General features: G+C 44.1%; 1 protein-coding gene across 7 annotated transcripts in view; it reads right to left on the reverse strand.

The window, feature by feature from the left end:
- The window catches only part of CCDC171 (coiled-coil domain containing 171), a 202,746-nt gene that overhangs the window by 180,967 nt on the left and 4,458 nt on the right, over positions 1 to 17,321 (reverse strand). For all 7 annotated transcript variants that reach the window (XM_039544117.1, XM_039544120.1, XM_039544116.1 and 4 more), the window contains 3 exons: positions 15,457 to 15,630; positions 7,471 to 7,609; positions 5,299 to 5,473 (listed from right to left, as the gene is read on the reverse strand). In XM_039544117.1, coding sequence (XP_039400051.1) covers positions 5,299 to 5,473; positions 7,471 to 7,609; positions 15,457 to 15,503 — 361 coding nt within the window. In that variant the 5' untranslated portion in view covers positions 15,504 to 15,630. The remainder of the gene's footprint in view (positions 1 to 5,298; positions 5,474 to 7,470; positions 7,610 to 15,456; positions 15,631 to 17,321) is intronic.

Below are 17,321 nucleotides of genomic sequence, written 5' to 3' on the forward strand. Positions count from 1 at the left end.
AATTATTCTGAGCTTCTTTGTTGCCCCGTATGCAGTCTTCCCTGTCCTAATTTAGCCTCTTTAAAAATCTTCTTATTCTGCAGGAAACATTTTGACCCCTACACTACAACTGCATGCAAGTGATTGGGCCCCTTTACACTGACCCAGAGCCTCAGTGACTTCAGTGAAGATTCGCACTGGGGTATGCATGTGCAGGAGCTATCGAAGATCCTGAAATATAAGTTAGACTGGACGGAAAAGGAATACATTTTCTAAAGAAACTCTCTGTTGTTAAAGGAAGCTCAACCTACATGATATAATATACCATCCTATCCTGCATGGGATTTCCTAAGAGTCAAGATTGTATGTATCTGTGTTTGTACTCCTGCCCTAAACTAAACTAAAGACGCTGTCAGTATGGTTTGTTGAAACCCATGTTACTATTACTATTTTACGTATATGGCTGATCAGCTACGAAGTATTGGTTCATTTTTCAGATGTGGATTTCATAGTAAGCAAACTTTACATTATTTCAGTTTCTCATTTTACTTAATGCACACTGTGGTACTGAGAGGTGAGCACAACGTTCAGATACAGAGATCTTCACAAGTTCCTCCCTTCCACTATCATTTTCTGCTTTCTTCTAAATTTTAAAAGTGCAAAAGAAAAGATTTTCTAAAAAAGGTTACAGACAGGATAAACTAAGGTGAAAAGATCATGAATGGCACAAACCAAAGGTTGCCAGAGGAGAAAGGAGAATCCATAGGAAAGACTGGAGAAGACTTAGGGTTGCCAACTTTCTAATCGCCCAAAACCAAATACCCTTGCCCCACCCCCTTCCCGCCCCTTCCCTGGGGTGTCTTCCCTTCTCTGAGGCCCCTCCCCCTGCTCACTCCATCCCGCCTCCCTCTGTTGCTCACTCCCCACCACCCTCGCTCACTGGCTCATTTTCACTGGGCTGGGGCTGGTGGTTGAGATGGCGGGGGGCTGTGAGGGCTCTGGCTGAGGATGTGGGCTCCGGGGAGGGGCCAGAAATGAGGAGTTCAGGGTGTGGGAGGGGACTCAGGCAAGGGTTTGGGGCGCGGGCGGGGGATGAGGGCTCTGGGTGGGGCCAGGGATGAGGGGTTTGAGGTGCAGGATGAGGCTCCAGACTAGGGCCAAGGAGTTCAGAGTGTGGGAGGGGGCTCCACGCTGAGACAGGGGGTGGACTCTGGGGTAGGACTGGGGATGAGGCGTTTGGAGTACAGGAGGGGAGACTCTGGGCTGGGGCCAATGGCTTTGGAATGAAGGAGAGGGTTCAGAATTGGGGTAGTGTGTTGGGGTGCAGGAGGGTGTTTGGGGTGTAGGCTCCGGGAGGGAATTTAGGTGTGGGAAGGGGCTCAGGGCTGGGGCAAGAGATTGAGGTAAGGGAGGTGGTGTAGGGTGCGGGGGGCACTTACTTCAGGCAGCTCCTGGAGATGGTGACATGTCTCTCGGCTCCTAGGTGGAGGCGCGGCCAGGTGGCTCTATGTGCTGCCTCTGCCCACAAGTGCCGCCCCTGCAGCTCCCATTGGCCACGATTCCCAGCCAATGGGAGCTGAAGAGCCGGCACTCAGGGCAAAGGGGTAGCGCATGGAGCCCCCCCGGCTGAGCCTCCACCTAGGAGCAAAGGGACATGTCATCATTTTTGGGGTGTGCAACCAGATTTTTAATGGCTCGGTTAGCGGTGTTGGCCGGAGCTGCCACGGTCCCTTGTCGACTGGGTGTTCCTGTCAAAAACCAGACACTTGGCAATCTTAAGAAGACTGCAAGCTCACAGAGGGGCCCATCTAATAAAGCAGCAAACCACTGAGACGTTGGCCATTAAAGCAGAAAGCAACCAAGACAAGACTAGAGAAGGTTCCAAATCCCTGGGGAGAATGAATGTTAAGTCATAAACTGATAGAGAACAGAGAAGCAACATAATCCTGATTTGACTCTTTTCATCAGCTAATTAGTTCCTTAAACCTAGAAATAAGTCACAAAACAAGATTTTGACAGCTGGCACTTTGGGTAGACTGTGTCTTACAATGTTCAATGATTAAATAGGAGATGCTGAAAAGCTGATATTTAAAAGAATGCTATGATTAGTAGGTATAGGAAGGAACATAGAGAACTTTTCTATAAATAGGAAACTAACAACTAAGTCTTTAGCTTGCAGTGTTTAATGATAGCTTGCAAAAGAAACCATATTGAATTTGTGCCCTCCCACCCCTTCTCCTTACAATGTATACGGCATCCCTGAAAGCCAAAGGATTTTTAATTATTTCAAGGAAGTAGAAAGATCAACTTGGCTGGTATTTCTAAGGTAATTGCCATGTCAAATCCAGTGCTCTTTCTTGGAAAACTCAAAAATATGTATTAAGAGCATTCTAGACCATTAATTGAATGAGTGGGGTTGTTGAATCCTTAACATAGATATATTTTATCCTAACTTTTTAAACTAAAAAGGTGGCGTTTTTTAACAAAAACAAATCACTTCTCTTTTCAGTCATAAACCTACCAGTTCTCCACTCATCCACTCAGTCTTTCAAAGTATATTAGACCACATAAAAGACAAGTAGAAAAAAGCTTCATTAAAAACAATCCTCCTTCACACGTTACAAGTACAGAAAAAGAGCACAAACCTCATTTTTTAAAAAAAAAACTTTGCAGGTTACTTGTAATGTAAGGAATGTTGCATGGAAGGAGAATAAAGAATGGGAGAAAAAGAAGTTGAAAATGACAGCTGAGAAGTAGACAGATGAGCAGAAGTAGCTTAAACTTCTTGCAGAAGTCAGAAGAAAGATTCAAAGAGAGCGGTGTTATGTGCTGCTTTGGGAAATGTATATACAGAGGATGTTTGATATTATGAACTCTGTGTGTATCTATATCAAATTACAAACTCCATTTTGATGGTACAGCTAGTCTCTGCTTTCTCTGCTGTTTTTTACCTCCATTTCTGGATGAAATTTCAAGTGGTGGTTACACCAGGCTAAAAATGGAGCTAAATCTTGATGATGAGCCATTCAAATAGAGCAGTGGTTCTCAACCAGGGGTCCGGGGCGCTGTGCAGGCCCGTGAGTGGGCTTCAGGGGGTCTGCCAAGCAGGGCCAGCATTAGACTCACTGAGGCTCAGGATGGAAAGCGGAAGCCCCACTGCATGGGTTTGAAGCCCAGGGCCCTGAACCCCATCACTCGGGGCTGAAGCTGAAGCCTGAGCAATGTAACTTCGTGGGAGCCCCCTGTGGTGCGGGGCCCTGGGCAACTTCCCTGTTTGCTACCCCCCTAACACTGGCCCTGGCTTTTATATGCAGAAAAACAGTTGTCGTGGCAGGTGGAACATGGAGTTTTTATAGCATGATGAGGGAGCCTCAGAAAGCAAAAGGTTGAGAACCCCTGATATAGAGAACTCAGACAAAAAGATGGCTGTGATGGGGCATCTGTCCCACACTGGGCTCTAAGGGGTTAACAGAGCCCTAGGGAGGCTGTGCAGGAGGCAGCCAATCAGAGAAGGGCTGAAGGGAGAACCCAATCAGGGCCAAGCAGGCACATGTAAAAAGGGAGCTGCAGGACAGAGGAAGGCAGTTCTCTGCTGGAAGCCCAAGAAGGAAAGACTGTGTCTCTGGAGGGCTGAGAGACCTGCCAGCCCCCTGGACAGAGCAGGGACTGGGGAAGCGAGAGAGAGGTTTGCAGGTGGAGGCCTGAGGTAAGGGCAAAGAGGATGCTGGGGCCACAAGGAATTATTAGCTGCAGTAGCCACTAAGGAAAGTGGCTGAACAGCGGACTGCAGGTCCCCCGGAAGGGGGGTGGGGGAGGACAGTGAGTGGCATGGCCAGAGGGATGTGTTGCTGAAGAGGATGCTGCAGCCCTTGGAGATATATGGGTCCTAGAGCAGGAGTGACAGTAGTGAAGCACTACCTGAAGAGGGTGCACTAACATGCAGAGCTAATTCCCAAGATAGCCAGCAGGAGGAGAGTGCACCCTGTTACAATGGCTATCGCCCAGAGCAAACCAGTTTTTCAAGTCTGAACTCCAGGTGGGCTGGTAACTAAGGAATGGATCAATTGCTGGGAGACTATGGTCATCGGATGAAGCTGATCAATGGGTCATTTGGCAAAGGGGACAGGAGGTAATAAAAAAAATCTCCCATCAGCCATTTAAAAGGGGGGGGTGGGAGAAGATGATGAGGATGCTAACGATGGCTAGTCTAGACTCCATATTCCAGAAGTGAAGCCATGTGCAGGTGGGAAGGGGAGAGAAAGAACCCTAGACTCCTTAAAAGACTCTGACCTAATCCCAAAGAACATCTCAAAAGTGGTGAGGAAACTGAGAAAGGGAAATATAAAAAGGCACTTCATTGTTTTGTCTAAATATGTATATATCTTGTGCTATCTAAAGTAAAGAGTGATTGGTTTTAGAACCTCTTACAATGTCTGTGTGTTGTATACTTCGACTATTAGGTGTCACTGGACAAGTAAACTGTAACCTATGGTGCCCACAAACTTGGAGCTCTGGGATTGCTTAAGGTACTGGATGGCCCATGGAGGGGTCAGCACTAGTTCTGGGAGATTAGGGCAGGAGCACTGTGAGGTCCCACTTCCATGAAGGGATGACAGCCTGTGCTTAGGAAGTATGCTCTAGGCCACTCTGTAGCCTATTCAGGTTCAGGCAGCTTACAGCACACAGGCCTAGCATGCTGGAACTTAGAGAACTCATCAAGTTGTTGTATTTACTTGGAGGAGCTTTACCAGAACTGTAACTCATTATTAGAGTTGCAGGGAAGAAAGAGAAGCAGTTTTATAAGAGTTAAAAATGAGATACATGTAGACCGGAGAAATGACCAGATGAGAAGTGACCAGGCATGGGCAAAGGTTTCTACAATAGAAATGGAGACGAAAGGAAGAACTACAAAATATAGTAACCACCTAGATGTGGGGAGAGAAGGACAAAGGAGTCAAATACCAGCAAGGTTATGTACCTGGACAACAAGGATGATAGTGGAATTTGATTGTGATATAAAGGATAGATCAAGAGAAGAGTTGGTCGTGAGTGGGGAATGGAGAGCTGAAGAAGAGGAGATGGGAGTTTTAGTATGTTTATTTTAATTTGGCAATGGGATATCCAGGATAGTTTCACAAAGGGAGTTGGAGAGGAGGCTGGAAATATAAGATAGAGCTAAAACCAAACCAACCCAAACCAGTGACGACTAAAGAACCAAATTAAGTCACTGCATCCCAGTTGTCTGCTTGACTCATAATACAGAGGCTCTGGACTAACCAACTTAGTCACTGTTGGGTGTTTAAAGTTTTTGAAACATACCTTGCAGCTGCTGAAATCGATTGCTAGCTTCACATAATTTTTCCTCTGCGGAGTATCTTTCAAGACCAGCATCTTTTCTGGCAATGACAAGTTCATACTCCAGACTTTGTCGAATGGCCTCTCCTTTCTCAACTTCAGATCGCAACCTGGCAATCTGGCTTTCATAGTTGGACAGCTAGAAGAGGAATCAGTTTTAGAAACTATTAATGTATCTATCATTAATTATAAAACTTGTGTATTAACTTTTCAAAGAAACACTAATAAAGAGAGGGATTTTTTTTCCCCAGGTCAGATTGGTAGTGACCATGGGGAGGAGGCGTAAAATGTTCAGCCAAGCCGTACTTGAAATATATTTTAGCTGGAACAGATCCAAATTCAAGCTCAGTTTTGAAATATGGTTCACCACCTAGTGCACCCAGGACCTTGGAATTCCTTTCATACTGAGATATTTTGCAAAAACAGTTTGGGAGGCAGGGGATATACTCATGAACACTGGGGAAATTTTGCAAACAGTTCCCACCATCCCTGACACCACTTCACCTATACTAGCATTAGCAACATTGGGAGCCCCAAAATAGATGGGTTGCTAGCCATCACCAAGGTTTTCAAAAAAGTAGCACAAACTTCTCAGGCTAATCAACCAACAGACCTGTGGCAGCTGCTAACATGTTTATTAGGATTCCCTACATTTTGACCATATGTGGGGCTGAACTAAGTGATAGCAATAGTGGGACACTTTTAGAAAACTTTTTTAGTGTAGACGGGTCCAAAGTTGATTACCATTGTTTCTATACTCACTGTCAAGTTTACTTTTTAATATACATGCTTTATACTGCTAAGCTTGATGTTCAAGTTCATTTTAATAGATTTTTTTTTAAATCTTCTCAATTTCTCTACTGTTCCTTTATTTCAATACTTAGATTGTAAAACATTTTTCAAGCATAAGATTTTAAGATACGATAAAAGTGAAATCACTCTAAAAGGAAATATTCATTAAATAGCACATGCAAGTAAGTTGACAAACATCATAATATTCTTCTATACATTTTATTATTAAAATATTAGTTATGTGGAATTGCAAAACTACGCAAGCTGAACAGTTGCAAGCAATTTGGAGATTTTTGTAAATTAAGTTACAATTGACTTCCAGCTGGATTAAAAACATAACCTGCATTCAAATTCTAATAGCCTGCAAAATAAAAAATAGCTTATTAAGAAGACTGACTTGAGTTGTATCTTGTAATCATGTATACTATCAGGCAATCCCAGTCAGTGAATTATTGGAAGCAGCAATCCTCTACCCTCATCCACCTGGAAAGTGACACTTCATTTGATGACACTTATTACTACCCATTACAGCTGTTGTCAGAGCCGTTATTAAATAAAGTGAGACATTCCATACAGGGTTTGTTGATATAGGTAAATAACAATTTCCTCTGATCCCAGTAAGGATTTTCTTCAGGATGCATTTTCATACAAAACAACAATTCATGTAGTCAGCATTTCATTCTATTGTGGTAATTTTGTTGCACAGGTGCTTCTAATTTCACCAGGTTGCACTGATCTGGCCAAAGCCTTATCTACAGTAGATAATCGTACCATTTAAACTTGAAAGAGAGGGATGGTACTGGGAGCAAGCTGAAAGGTTTCAGACTATCCACACCAATCAGCATGACCCTGCTTCAAGTGTACATGTTTTCTGGGTGCATGGCTCAAACCTCATGTTTCAGGATCTCGTGCCATCAGGTCTCCACAATTCGCTTTGCTTGCACTACTAGCAAAGCACAAAACAGAGCAGACCAGCACTACCACACAGCAAGGGGGTTTGAGGAGGAGAGAAAGGAGTGATCCCTTACTGGTTAAATAAGATTTCCTCACTTACTCACATGGAGTTCATTGCAAGACTGACATGTAAGCCCCTGCGCGCGCGCGCGCACACACACACACACACACACACACACACACACACAAGTCCTCTGAAATCAGTGAGGCTCTGTCAGCACATGCAGAATCAGGGTCAAATGTTCAAGAGACATGAAGTGGGCACCACTATGCAATTTCCTTTGACTTTTTTTTTGAACAAGTCAGTGAAGTCTCTAAAGTGCAGGCAGTAGTGCTAAGAGTATTTTAATTAAAAGCATTGACTTTTTTTTTCTAGGAATAAAAACTTACATCTTGGTTATGTTTAGTGGTTATGTCCAGTTTTTCTTTTTTGGCTTGATGAAGTTTCCTTCTCAGATCTTCAGTAACATCCAGCTCTGACTGACTACTATTTTGCAGTAGCCTCAACTCACTCTGGATACAGTGTAGGCTGCAAAACAGAAGTATATTTTAACTATCATTGCTTCCCTGATTATATCAACTTTCGTTGTTACTCATTCGATTAAATCTTAGGACACTGCAAAGGCATAAACCCTACCATTTTAAAAAGATGTCCAGCAGATCTCCGTTATTTTGTTTCACTGAGATTCAAACTTATTTTTCTGTTTACCATACAATACTATATCACCAACTATAAAATGTTCGTTACATCATGCACCTTCCTCTATCATACTACACCACACATTTGCAACCATCATTCCTTTCTGTGACTCTTCCTTTTAAAGTGGGGGGAGGGAATATTTTGCATACTTGCATTCCCACAAAAACACCCAGTCAAAAAGGGACCCTGGCAGCTCTGGTTGCCACAGCCGATCAGACTGTTAAAAGTCTGGTCTGCAGCACAACAGTGGCCTGGGGCTAAGGCAGCCTCCCTGTCTTCCCTAGTTCCGTGCAGCTCCTGGAAGTGGCCACCAGGTCCTTGCAGCTCCTACATGCATAGGTGGCCAGGGAGGCTCTGTGCACTGCCCCTGCCCTGAATGCCGGCTCCACAGCTCCCATTGGCCGCGTACTGCAACCAATGGGAGCTGTGGGGGGTGGCGCCTGCAGGCGCGAGGGAAGCAAGCGGCGCTTCCCTGGCTGCCCATGTGTCTAGGAGCTGCAAGGACCTGGCAGCTGCTTCCAGGAAACGTGATAAGCGCCGCTAAGACCCCGCACCCACAACCCTGCCCAGAGTCTCCTCCCACACCCAAACTCCCTCCCGGAGCCCCCCCACACACACACACCCCCCCAACACCCCAACCCTGAACCACCTCCTGCACCCCAAACCCCTCAGCCTGACCACACACCCCCAGCAGGAGCCCATACCCTCCCACCCCCGCACTCCAACCACCTGCCCCAGTCTGGAGCCCTCTCCCTCTCCCGCACCCGTAACCTCTCATCCCCAGGCCCACCCCAGATCCTGCACCCCCAACTGGAGCCCTCACCCCCCTCCTGTACCCCAACCTCAGCCCAGTGAAAGTGAGTGAGGGTAGGGGAGAGTGAGCGACAGAGGAAGGGGGTTGGAGCAAGCAGGGGCGGGGCCTTGGAGAAGGAGCAGGGCAAGGGCGGGGCTGCAGGGAAAGGGTGTTGGGGTTTGTACGATTAGGAAGTTGGCAACCCTAAGTGACCTACAAAAGTTTGCATGATTTTCCATACAATTATCAACACTGATGTTTTGTGTATTTTGGCCTAAACAAAGTATTAAAAATATTACCAAAAACTGCTGTAATTTTAAATATAAAAATAAACATTATCCTATTTACCAAACACTACTACAGTTTCCAGTGAATGAGAACAAGAGAGAGATTTACTGGTCTAATGTTGCTGTCCAATCTGATAACATGAAGAAAAAAAACCCCAGCATAATAGCTAAACACTACATTTGTTTTTTAAAATGTTGTCAACTTTAATTGTTTCCAGGTGTTACTAGTAATTTAGGCAAAAATCTATTATTTTAAGCATCTAATTGTCTTGACAGTGTCCCATATATATTTTAAGATCCAATATTTATACTGTGGCTACTTTCATATCACAGTGTCCATTGTTTTTATAAGAAATCAGGCCAATTGCTTGTGTCACAGATAATTATTCCTCTGGGTGAAATGTACTTAATAAATATGGGAGATAATGAACATTTGCAAAACTGCACCTGGATTCAGTGCAACAGAACCACAACAGCTATATAGTGTTACTATGGGAGCTATACCCAAAGGAATCAACAGAGAGGAGGAGGTAAAAAATAGTTGAGGCAAAAGCACAGTGACCAGAAATTCATAATGTAGCTAAAAATGAAATAACTTAAAATATAATGTATTATACACAAATATCTCACATTTCACAGCCATTACAATAAGCTAGGAGCGTGGAGGAAAATCAGATAGCGGTATGGAGGGCTAGAATTAGTGAGAGCTACTGGGAGGAACACTGCAAAACCTCGATGGCTGTAGGCAGCATAGAACAATTGGGCTTTTGATGTTTCTAAAATGGATGGGGGGGGGGGGGGAAATCAGAGATGGTAGGGAGGCAGACCATCTCTGGGGCAGCAGCACAAGGGATCAGCCTCCAACTAAGAGAAAGAGGGAGTGTGGGACTGAGAGGAGACCAAAAAATATAGGAAGCTAAAAAAGTATGTCATAAAGGGAAAGAAGGGAACAAGTTAGATAACAGCATGGCTCTAAGAGCTTTGAAGATGAGGAGAATGATTTTATAGCAAATACTGACAGATGTGAATCCAGCAGAAATCTTACAAAAGGGGTGTCAAAGGCCTTTAAGGCAAGTCAGGCTCAGGCTCACCCGTGATGGATCACCTCCCCCCTCACAAATCCCCTCCCCAGCTCATCCTGATGTGAAGCAGATCAGATGGCCTTGTTTAATTATTAGGCCCAGCTGGGTTTGGGTCATGGGATTTCTACAAAGGCTGCAAGACCTCTGGTGGGAGACGGTAGGCCCTAGAGAAGGATAACTCTCAGATAGAGCACTTGGAGGAGAAATGCTGGCTCCTGTGACAGGTCCCGGAAGAAGGGAGACACCTCCTGATGGAAAAAGCCTTATGAGTTTGACCTCTGTAGGAGAGCAGGAAATAAATGAGAGCTGAACCAGGAGGCCCTTTTTATGTTGCATTTGAGACTGTTCTCTAAGTCTGTAACTAGCACCTTGCTGGGGGGTGCCGAGAGAGAGAGAAAACTGTTAGGAGAGTTTCCCTGGGAAAGGGGAATGTGAGGCAGACTCAATACTGCCACAAGGGGGTGCTGTAGAGGCTCACTCTACCACAAGGGGTCAGTGGAATCATCGGTGTGTGTACAAAGAGTCATTAATTGTATTACAACAGTGATAGAGGCCCCAGTCTGTATCAGGGAATCATTCATTCCTGCCCCCAAAGACTATAATCCAGTGGCAAGATGCCACAGGTGGGTATAGAACCCAAATGAAGCATTAAGACAAGGCTGTCAGTAGCAGGAACATCAGGCTGCATTATTACGCATGTATACTGTTTCAAAGTGAAGTAACCATTGCACATACAGAGGAGTTATGAAGAACAGCACGTGAAGCACCCTGCACTTCTGAAGCTCTCTCATGGCAGCAGCAGCATGTAGGGTATGTGTCTCGCAGACTTTCCCTTGTGCTGCAGGGAAAAGGCTAAGATAGCATGACACTACACTGCTAAACGTAGTGGGAGGCTCTGCTTGGGTGCGTAGAGAGCTGTGTAGGGTACATAGCGTAAGTTCTGCTGTGTCTTTACTCACCTAAGCAGTGATTTGCTGTCTATACTGCTGCTTATACCCATGCTAGGGGCCATGCAGTGTATGTACTCTATGTACTGGTGTGAGGAGTGTAAAGTGCCCTGAGATGGTGAAGAGCGGAGATGAATAAGTAGCCAAGAGATTTGTAAGGCGAAGAAGAGAAATAGCAGAGCTATTCCCCTCAGGGGCGGCTCTAGGCACCAGCTAAACAAGCAGGCACCAGCTAAACAAGCAGGTGCCTAGGGCGGCAAAATATATGGGGCGGCATAATGCTGGGGCCCCAGTTCATACCTCAAGCAGCATCCTGGGCTGGATCCTGTTGTTCTGCCGCCGAGTGCGGCGGGGCACGGAGCCAGCTAAGTGGGGAGCGTGGCCCCACCGCTCTCCCATGGTCAGCAGCCACCCTCCACCCCTAAGGCAGGAGCCGGTAGCGCAGCCCTGCCCCAGCTGCAGAGGACGGGCCACTCCTCCTCGGCGTGTCCCCGCCACTGCAAGCCGAGGAGAAACGGCCCGTCCTCTGCAGTCGGGGCAGGGCCACACTACCGGCTCCGCCTGGGAGGTGGAGGGGGTGGCCGCTGACCACAGAAGAGCGGCGGAAGCCAAAGTGTAATGAAGTCAAACAACCTATTAACACTGAAATGGATTTTAATAGAGTAACAGGAGAAGTTGTGCAGATACAGAAGAGCATATGCCTCAGCTATGCAATAAATCACAACAACAATGGCAGAGTGTCCAACACACAAGACTTGCTAATATTTTACACCTTCCATGCACCCTGTGTGGGAGCTATTCCTTGCACATACATTATATATAATGATGAACAGAGGATTCCAACTAAAGCAATGACAATGATAACTAGATGAGATAACTAAAGAGAATGAAAGTGGTAAGGCTGAACAAACATACATACAAATGGATTTTTATAAGAACAAACAGAAGCTGTTTGTTTCTATTATAAAAGTAACTGTGAGATGACTGTATAGCCTTGTTCAAAGTGTTCTTGCATTATTTAATATTCCTGATAATCATATTTAGAAAATATGCTTTTACCAAAATCATATACAAAATGCCATCCTTCACACACACTCTAAAATTCTTTAAGAAAAACAAGAGCAAATGAAATAGCTATTGAATACTACATTGCAGGGTAATGAGAATTTAACATAGGCAACTCAGCAAATCAATAAGTTGACTTGAAAGTTCAGTTGTGTACTGTTATCATATTGGTTACAAAATTGTAAAAGTTGTCTTAGGGGTGTTTCTTCACACCTGACAAAAAGTAGTGTAATTATATCTGTCACAACTAAGAGATTGATTTTTCTTCCACTTGTTAATTAGCTATGGGATTTTTCTAAAAACTCATATAGCCAAAAGGGGATTCTGCATATCTATCCTAACCAAAGGGTACGTCTACACTACGGGATTATTCCGAATTTACATAAACCGGTTTAGTACAACAGATTGTATAAAATCAAGTGCACGCGGCCACGGTCCGAGGCTAGCGTCGATTTCTGGAGCGTTGCACTGTGGGTAGCTATTCCGTAGCTATCCCATAGTTCCCGCAGTCTCCCACGCCCCTTGGAATTCTGGGTTGAGATCCCAGTGCCTGATGGGGCAAAAATCATTGTCGCGGGTGGTTCTGGGTAAATGTCGGCAGTCACTCCTTCCTCTGGGAAAGCAACGGCAGACAATCATTTCGCGCCCTTTTTCCCTGGATTGCCCTGGCAGACACCATATCATGGCAACCATGGAGCCTGTTTTGCCTTTTGTCACTGTATGTGTACTAGATGCCGCTGACAGAGGTGATTCAGCAGCGCTACACAGCAGCATTCATTTGCTTTTGCATGATAGCAGAGATGGTTATCAGCCGTACTGTACCATCTACCATGCCATTGTAAATTGGCAATGAGATGATGGTTACCAGTCCTTTTGCACTACACCATCTGCTACTGTCATAGGTGCCCCTGGCTGAGCTCGGCCGGGGGCGCAAAAGACAAAAATGGGAATGACTCCCCGAGTCAATCCCAATCCCTCCTTTATGGTATCTAAAAATAGAATCAGTTCTGCCTAGAATATGGGGAAAGTGTACTAGAGAACCAGTGTATCAGAGAACCAGAGAGCACAACCGCTCCGTGTCAGATCATGCAGGAATGATGAGCTGCATGCCATTCACAGGGGGTGCCCCTGCAACAACCCCACCTGTTGATTCCCTCCTCCCCCAGCCTTCCCGGGCTACCGTTGCAGTGTCCCCCATTTGTGTGATGAAGTAATAAAGAATGCAGGAATAAGAAACAGTGACTTGTTAGTAAGATATGAGGGGAAGGCAGCCTCCAGCTGCTATGATAGTCCAGACAAGACATTAAGCAGTGTGGGGGAGAGGAGCCCAGAATCCCGCTGCTATGATAGTCCAGGCAGAACAGAATCTTTTCTTTACACATGAAGGGCGGGGGCTGATGGAGCTCAGCCCTCTGTTGCTATGATGAAGACGGTTACCAGTCATACTGCACCATCTACCAGGAATAATCAGGAGTTTTTTACCCAGGCGCCCCCGGCCAACCTCACCGGAGGCCAGCCAGGAGCACTCACGGGCTGATGATGACAGATACCAGTCATTTTGCACTGCACCATTGGCCACAAGGCTGATGATGACAATGGATATCAGCCATATTGTACCATCAGCCACCCATGGGGGCGGGGGCGAGGATGCTGCTGTTGACGGCTGCGGCATCGTGTCTATCAGCAGCATTCAGTAAACATAGGGTGACATTTAAAAGAGTCAAGAGAGGATTTTTTCCCTTTTACTTCTGTGGGTGGGTGAGGGGGGTAAATTGACGAGCTATGCCCTGAACCACCGCGGACAATGTGTTTGACACTACAGCCATTGGGAGCTCAGCCAAGAATGCAAATGCTTTTCAGAGACTGCAGGAACTGTGGGATAGCTTGAGTCCTCAGTCCCCCCTCCCTCCCTCCATGAGCGTCCATTTGATTCTTTGGCTTTCCGTTACGTTTGTCACGCAGCAGCGTGCTGAGTCCCTGCTGTGCCCTCTGTCTGGAGATTTTTTAAAAATGCTTTGGAATTTCGTCTTCTGATAGAACAGATTTGCCTGCCCATACAGCGATCACATCCGTACAGTCCATGCTGGAGCTCTTTTTGGATTTGGATTTCGGACTGCATCGCCACCCGTGCTGATCGGAGCGCCACGCTGGGCAAACAGGAAATGAGATTCAAAAGTTTGCGGGACTTTTCCTGTCTACCTGGCCACTGCATCCGAGTTCTGATCTGATTGCTGTCCAGAGCGGTCAGTGGTGCACTGTGGGATACCGCCCGGAGGCCAATACCGTCGATTTGCGGCCACACTAACCCTAATCCAATATGGCAATACCGATATTAGCGATACTCCTCTCGTTGGGGAGGAGTACAGAAACCAGTTTAAAGAGCCCTTTATACCGATATAAAGGGCCTCTTAGTGTGGCGTTAAATCGGTTTAATGCTCCTAAAACCAGTTTAAACGTGTAGTGTAGACCAGGCCAAAGATCATGTTTCTAGGAAAAAGGATCTACCACAGAATTCTGCTACCACTGCCAAAGCAGTTGGGAGTCCTGTACCATCATGATTTAAATGACAACAGCTAGTACTTAGGATCAATATTATTATTATGAACCAAGGTTCTCGCTAATGGTGCTATTGTTTCAAGACAATGTATACTCAACAAAACAAAAATATTGATGTGAATGATAAGGGCCATATCCATGACCATAAATCTGCAAATGCATCCTTCCTCTCTCCCTTCCATGGTGTGCATTAAAAAAAAAAGTGATTGTGCATCCCACTCGTTCTAATAAACCAAATGAAAGTACTTGAGAAACCAATAAACTATTTGGTTTTCCAGAGGGCAATCCACATCATTTACTTAACTATAAACTAAAGGCAGAAATTTTTAGGAGGTGGTGCTCATTACTTCTGAAAATTAGGTCCAAAATTTGTCTAGGTACAGAACTGTGACGAATGACAGATATACCATAGTCTAATTTTTCAACTGTTTTTTAGAGCTTTTATGCCAACTGTTTGATTCTCTCCCCTGCATGACAGTCCACTGCAAGGATGCTGACAGAGAATTGCTTGTCTGAATTTGAGGACCCTCAGTCCCATGGGACATGCCTCAAGGTTTTCAGAAAGATAGTCAAAGTTTCATTTCAATACACAATCTTCCTGAACAGATTTTTCCCAGTCCCCAAGTATCTAGGACTAATACTATAACTGAACTTTATAGAAAGTGTAACCAAATGCCATCTTGTCTGGCAAAGGAAAGACTTCTGTAACTCAGTGCAAATGTGCCTAACTGTATTTGATGACCCCTTCTGCCTCACTGCCTTTTTTCCTTTTAAATACCTTCTGTGCTTTCCTAGCATTTCTTACACTTAATTGGAGATATCGTTTATGCCCTCAGGCCTAGCTGTTGTCAAACAAGTTGTATCAGATTAGCACAAAAGATGTGTAAATTCTCACAGAAAGACAATATAAAATTACCGGATTTTAAAATAAGGAACTGAAGCTCACCGTTTGATTTCAGGAATAGTGTAACTGATTGGAGGGGTAGAATTCATGATGATGAATCTCCAACTTTTTAATTTATAGTGTCTGGATAACGAACATAATCTTCAATTATATTCTTTTACAGAAACTGAGACACTTCAGAGAACTTCTCTTTGCATCATATGGATCTATTAAAACCTATAACATAAAAAGGGCAGTTTATTTCTCATTATAACAAAAGGAATCAATTGTATTTACTTTAGGCTCAGTCACGTTAACACTTACTACCAGATATAGCTCCACTGAAGCCAATCGGAGACAGCAAAAAGAACTATACCCCCTAGTAAGCATTTGCAAGATCAGGCACTGAACCTGAACCCTGGAGCTGAAAATGCATGTTTTTGAGGAAAATATTTGATTCTAAATTTACAATAGAAGGAGAAGCAGCAAAGAGTTCTGTGGCACCTTATAGACTAACAGACGTATTGGAGCATGAGCTTTTGTGGGTGAATACCCACTTCATTGGATGCATGTCAACGACGACGAAGTGGGTATTCACCCACGAAAGCTCATGCTCCAATATGTCTATTAGTCTATAAGGTACCACCGGACTCTTTGCTGCTTTTACCGATCCAGACTAACACGGCTACCCCTCTGATAATAGAAGGAGAGTGAAACATAAAATTGTCTCTTTGTAGGTTGTATCCCTCCATTTCCCTGATGACTCATTCATCTGTGGGTTTGGGGTGTTTTGGTTTTAAAGTCACAATACAGATAATAGGCCCCATGGTAGAACAATTTTAAGGTAGGTCAATATTTGGGCCTTCACTGTGTGATAGTGGCCCTTAACTTAGCAAGTCCTCCTGCCATTAGATAACATAGAAACCTGACATTTTCTACCAATTATTGCGCTGAGGTAATTAATCACTATAAAGTATCATGGATTATAGCATCAAACATAAATTTGATTAACATGAAGCCTCCTTTAGCAAAAATTCTGCATAGAAGAAATCCAGGTTTATTCTCTTAATACACTTAATACATCAAGCATATTTACAAAACAAGTATTAAAATATCACCACTCAATCTGAAAAAGCCAACATTTATTTCAGCTTGAAGAATAAATTCATTTACAGTTCTGTTGGCAAATTGTTACAAGACAGCCTGAGAGAAAACGGTCAGCACAGGCTAGATTCAGCAAAACGATTAATTAACCATGAAGATTTCTACATGCCATGTTAGATGGACTCCCATGCCTAGGACCTAGCCTGCAGGCCATCTTTACCATCTAAATGTTGCAGCCACGTGTTTGCCATAATCTATTTCCATCTGACCTAACGTAGCAGTCTTCAGCATTAACAAAATTGGACTATTTAATCACTTTATATTATACTATTTCTGAAGGTTTTAAAAAACTGTATGTGTTTTCTTGTCTTTATTTTTAATTCAACCACATTCTGCAGTTTGTCTCCAGAAGACAGAATCTACTCCTCCCTGCCCCCACAAAAAAAATCCTATTACCTTTATTTATTCATTCTTAAATTATTATTAATCAGTATAATAAAGGCCAATCTAAAGTAACTAAGTTAAATACATTGGAATTACTTGGGTGTAAATCTAAAGCAAATGAGAACAGAAATTGACTTTTAATTTATTAATTTGGCTCCAGTTGCTTTAATCAAACATTTCAAGCTATGCTAGTTTATTTATTTCTGATTTATAAGTTGTGCCCACAAAAATTATTTCTAAGCAAGTACATGCATTTAAAACTCAAATACGTAACTGATGTACAACTGTCACTGACAAGAAGGCTCCCTCTACAGATTAAAGCCGTCCTTCCATCCCACCTGAAAAAATAGCTAAATATGTAATAAATATTTTTAAAAACA

Source organism: Mauremys reevesii, linkage group 6 (genome assembly GCF_016161935.1).
Source record: "Mauremys reevesii isolate NIE-2019 linkage group 6, ASM1616193v1, whole genome shotgun sequence".
Taxonomy (NCBI): Eukaryota; Metazoa; Chordata; order Testudines; family Geoemydidae; genus Mauremys; species Mauremys reevesii.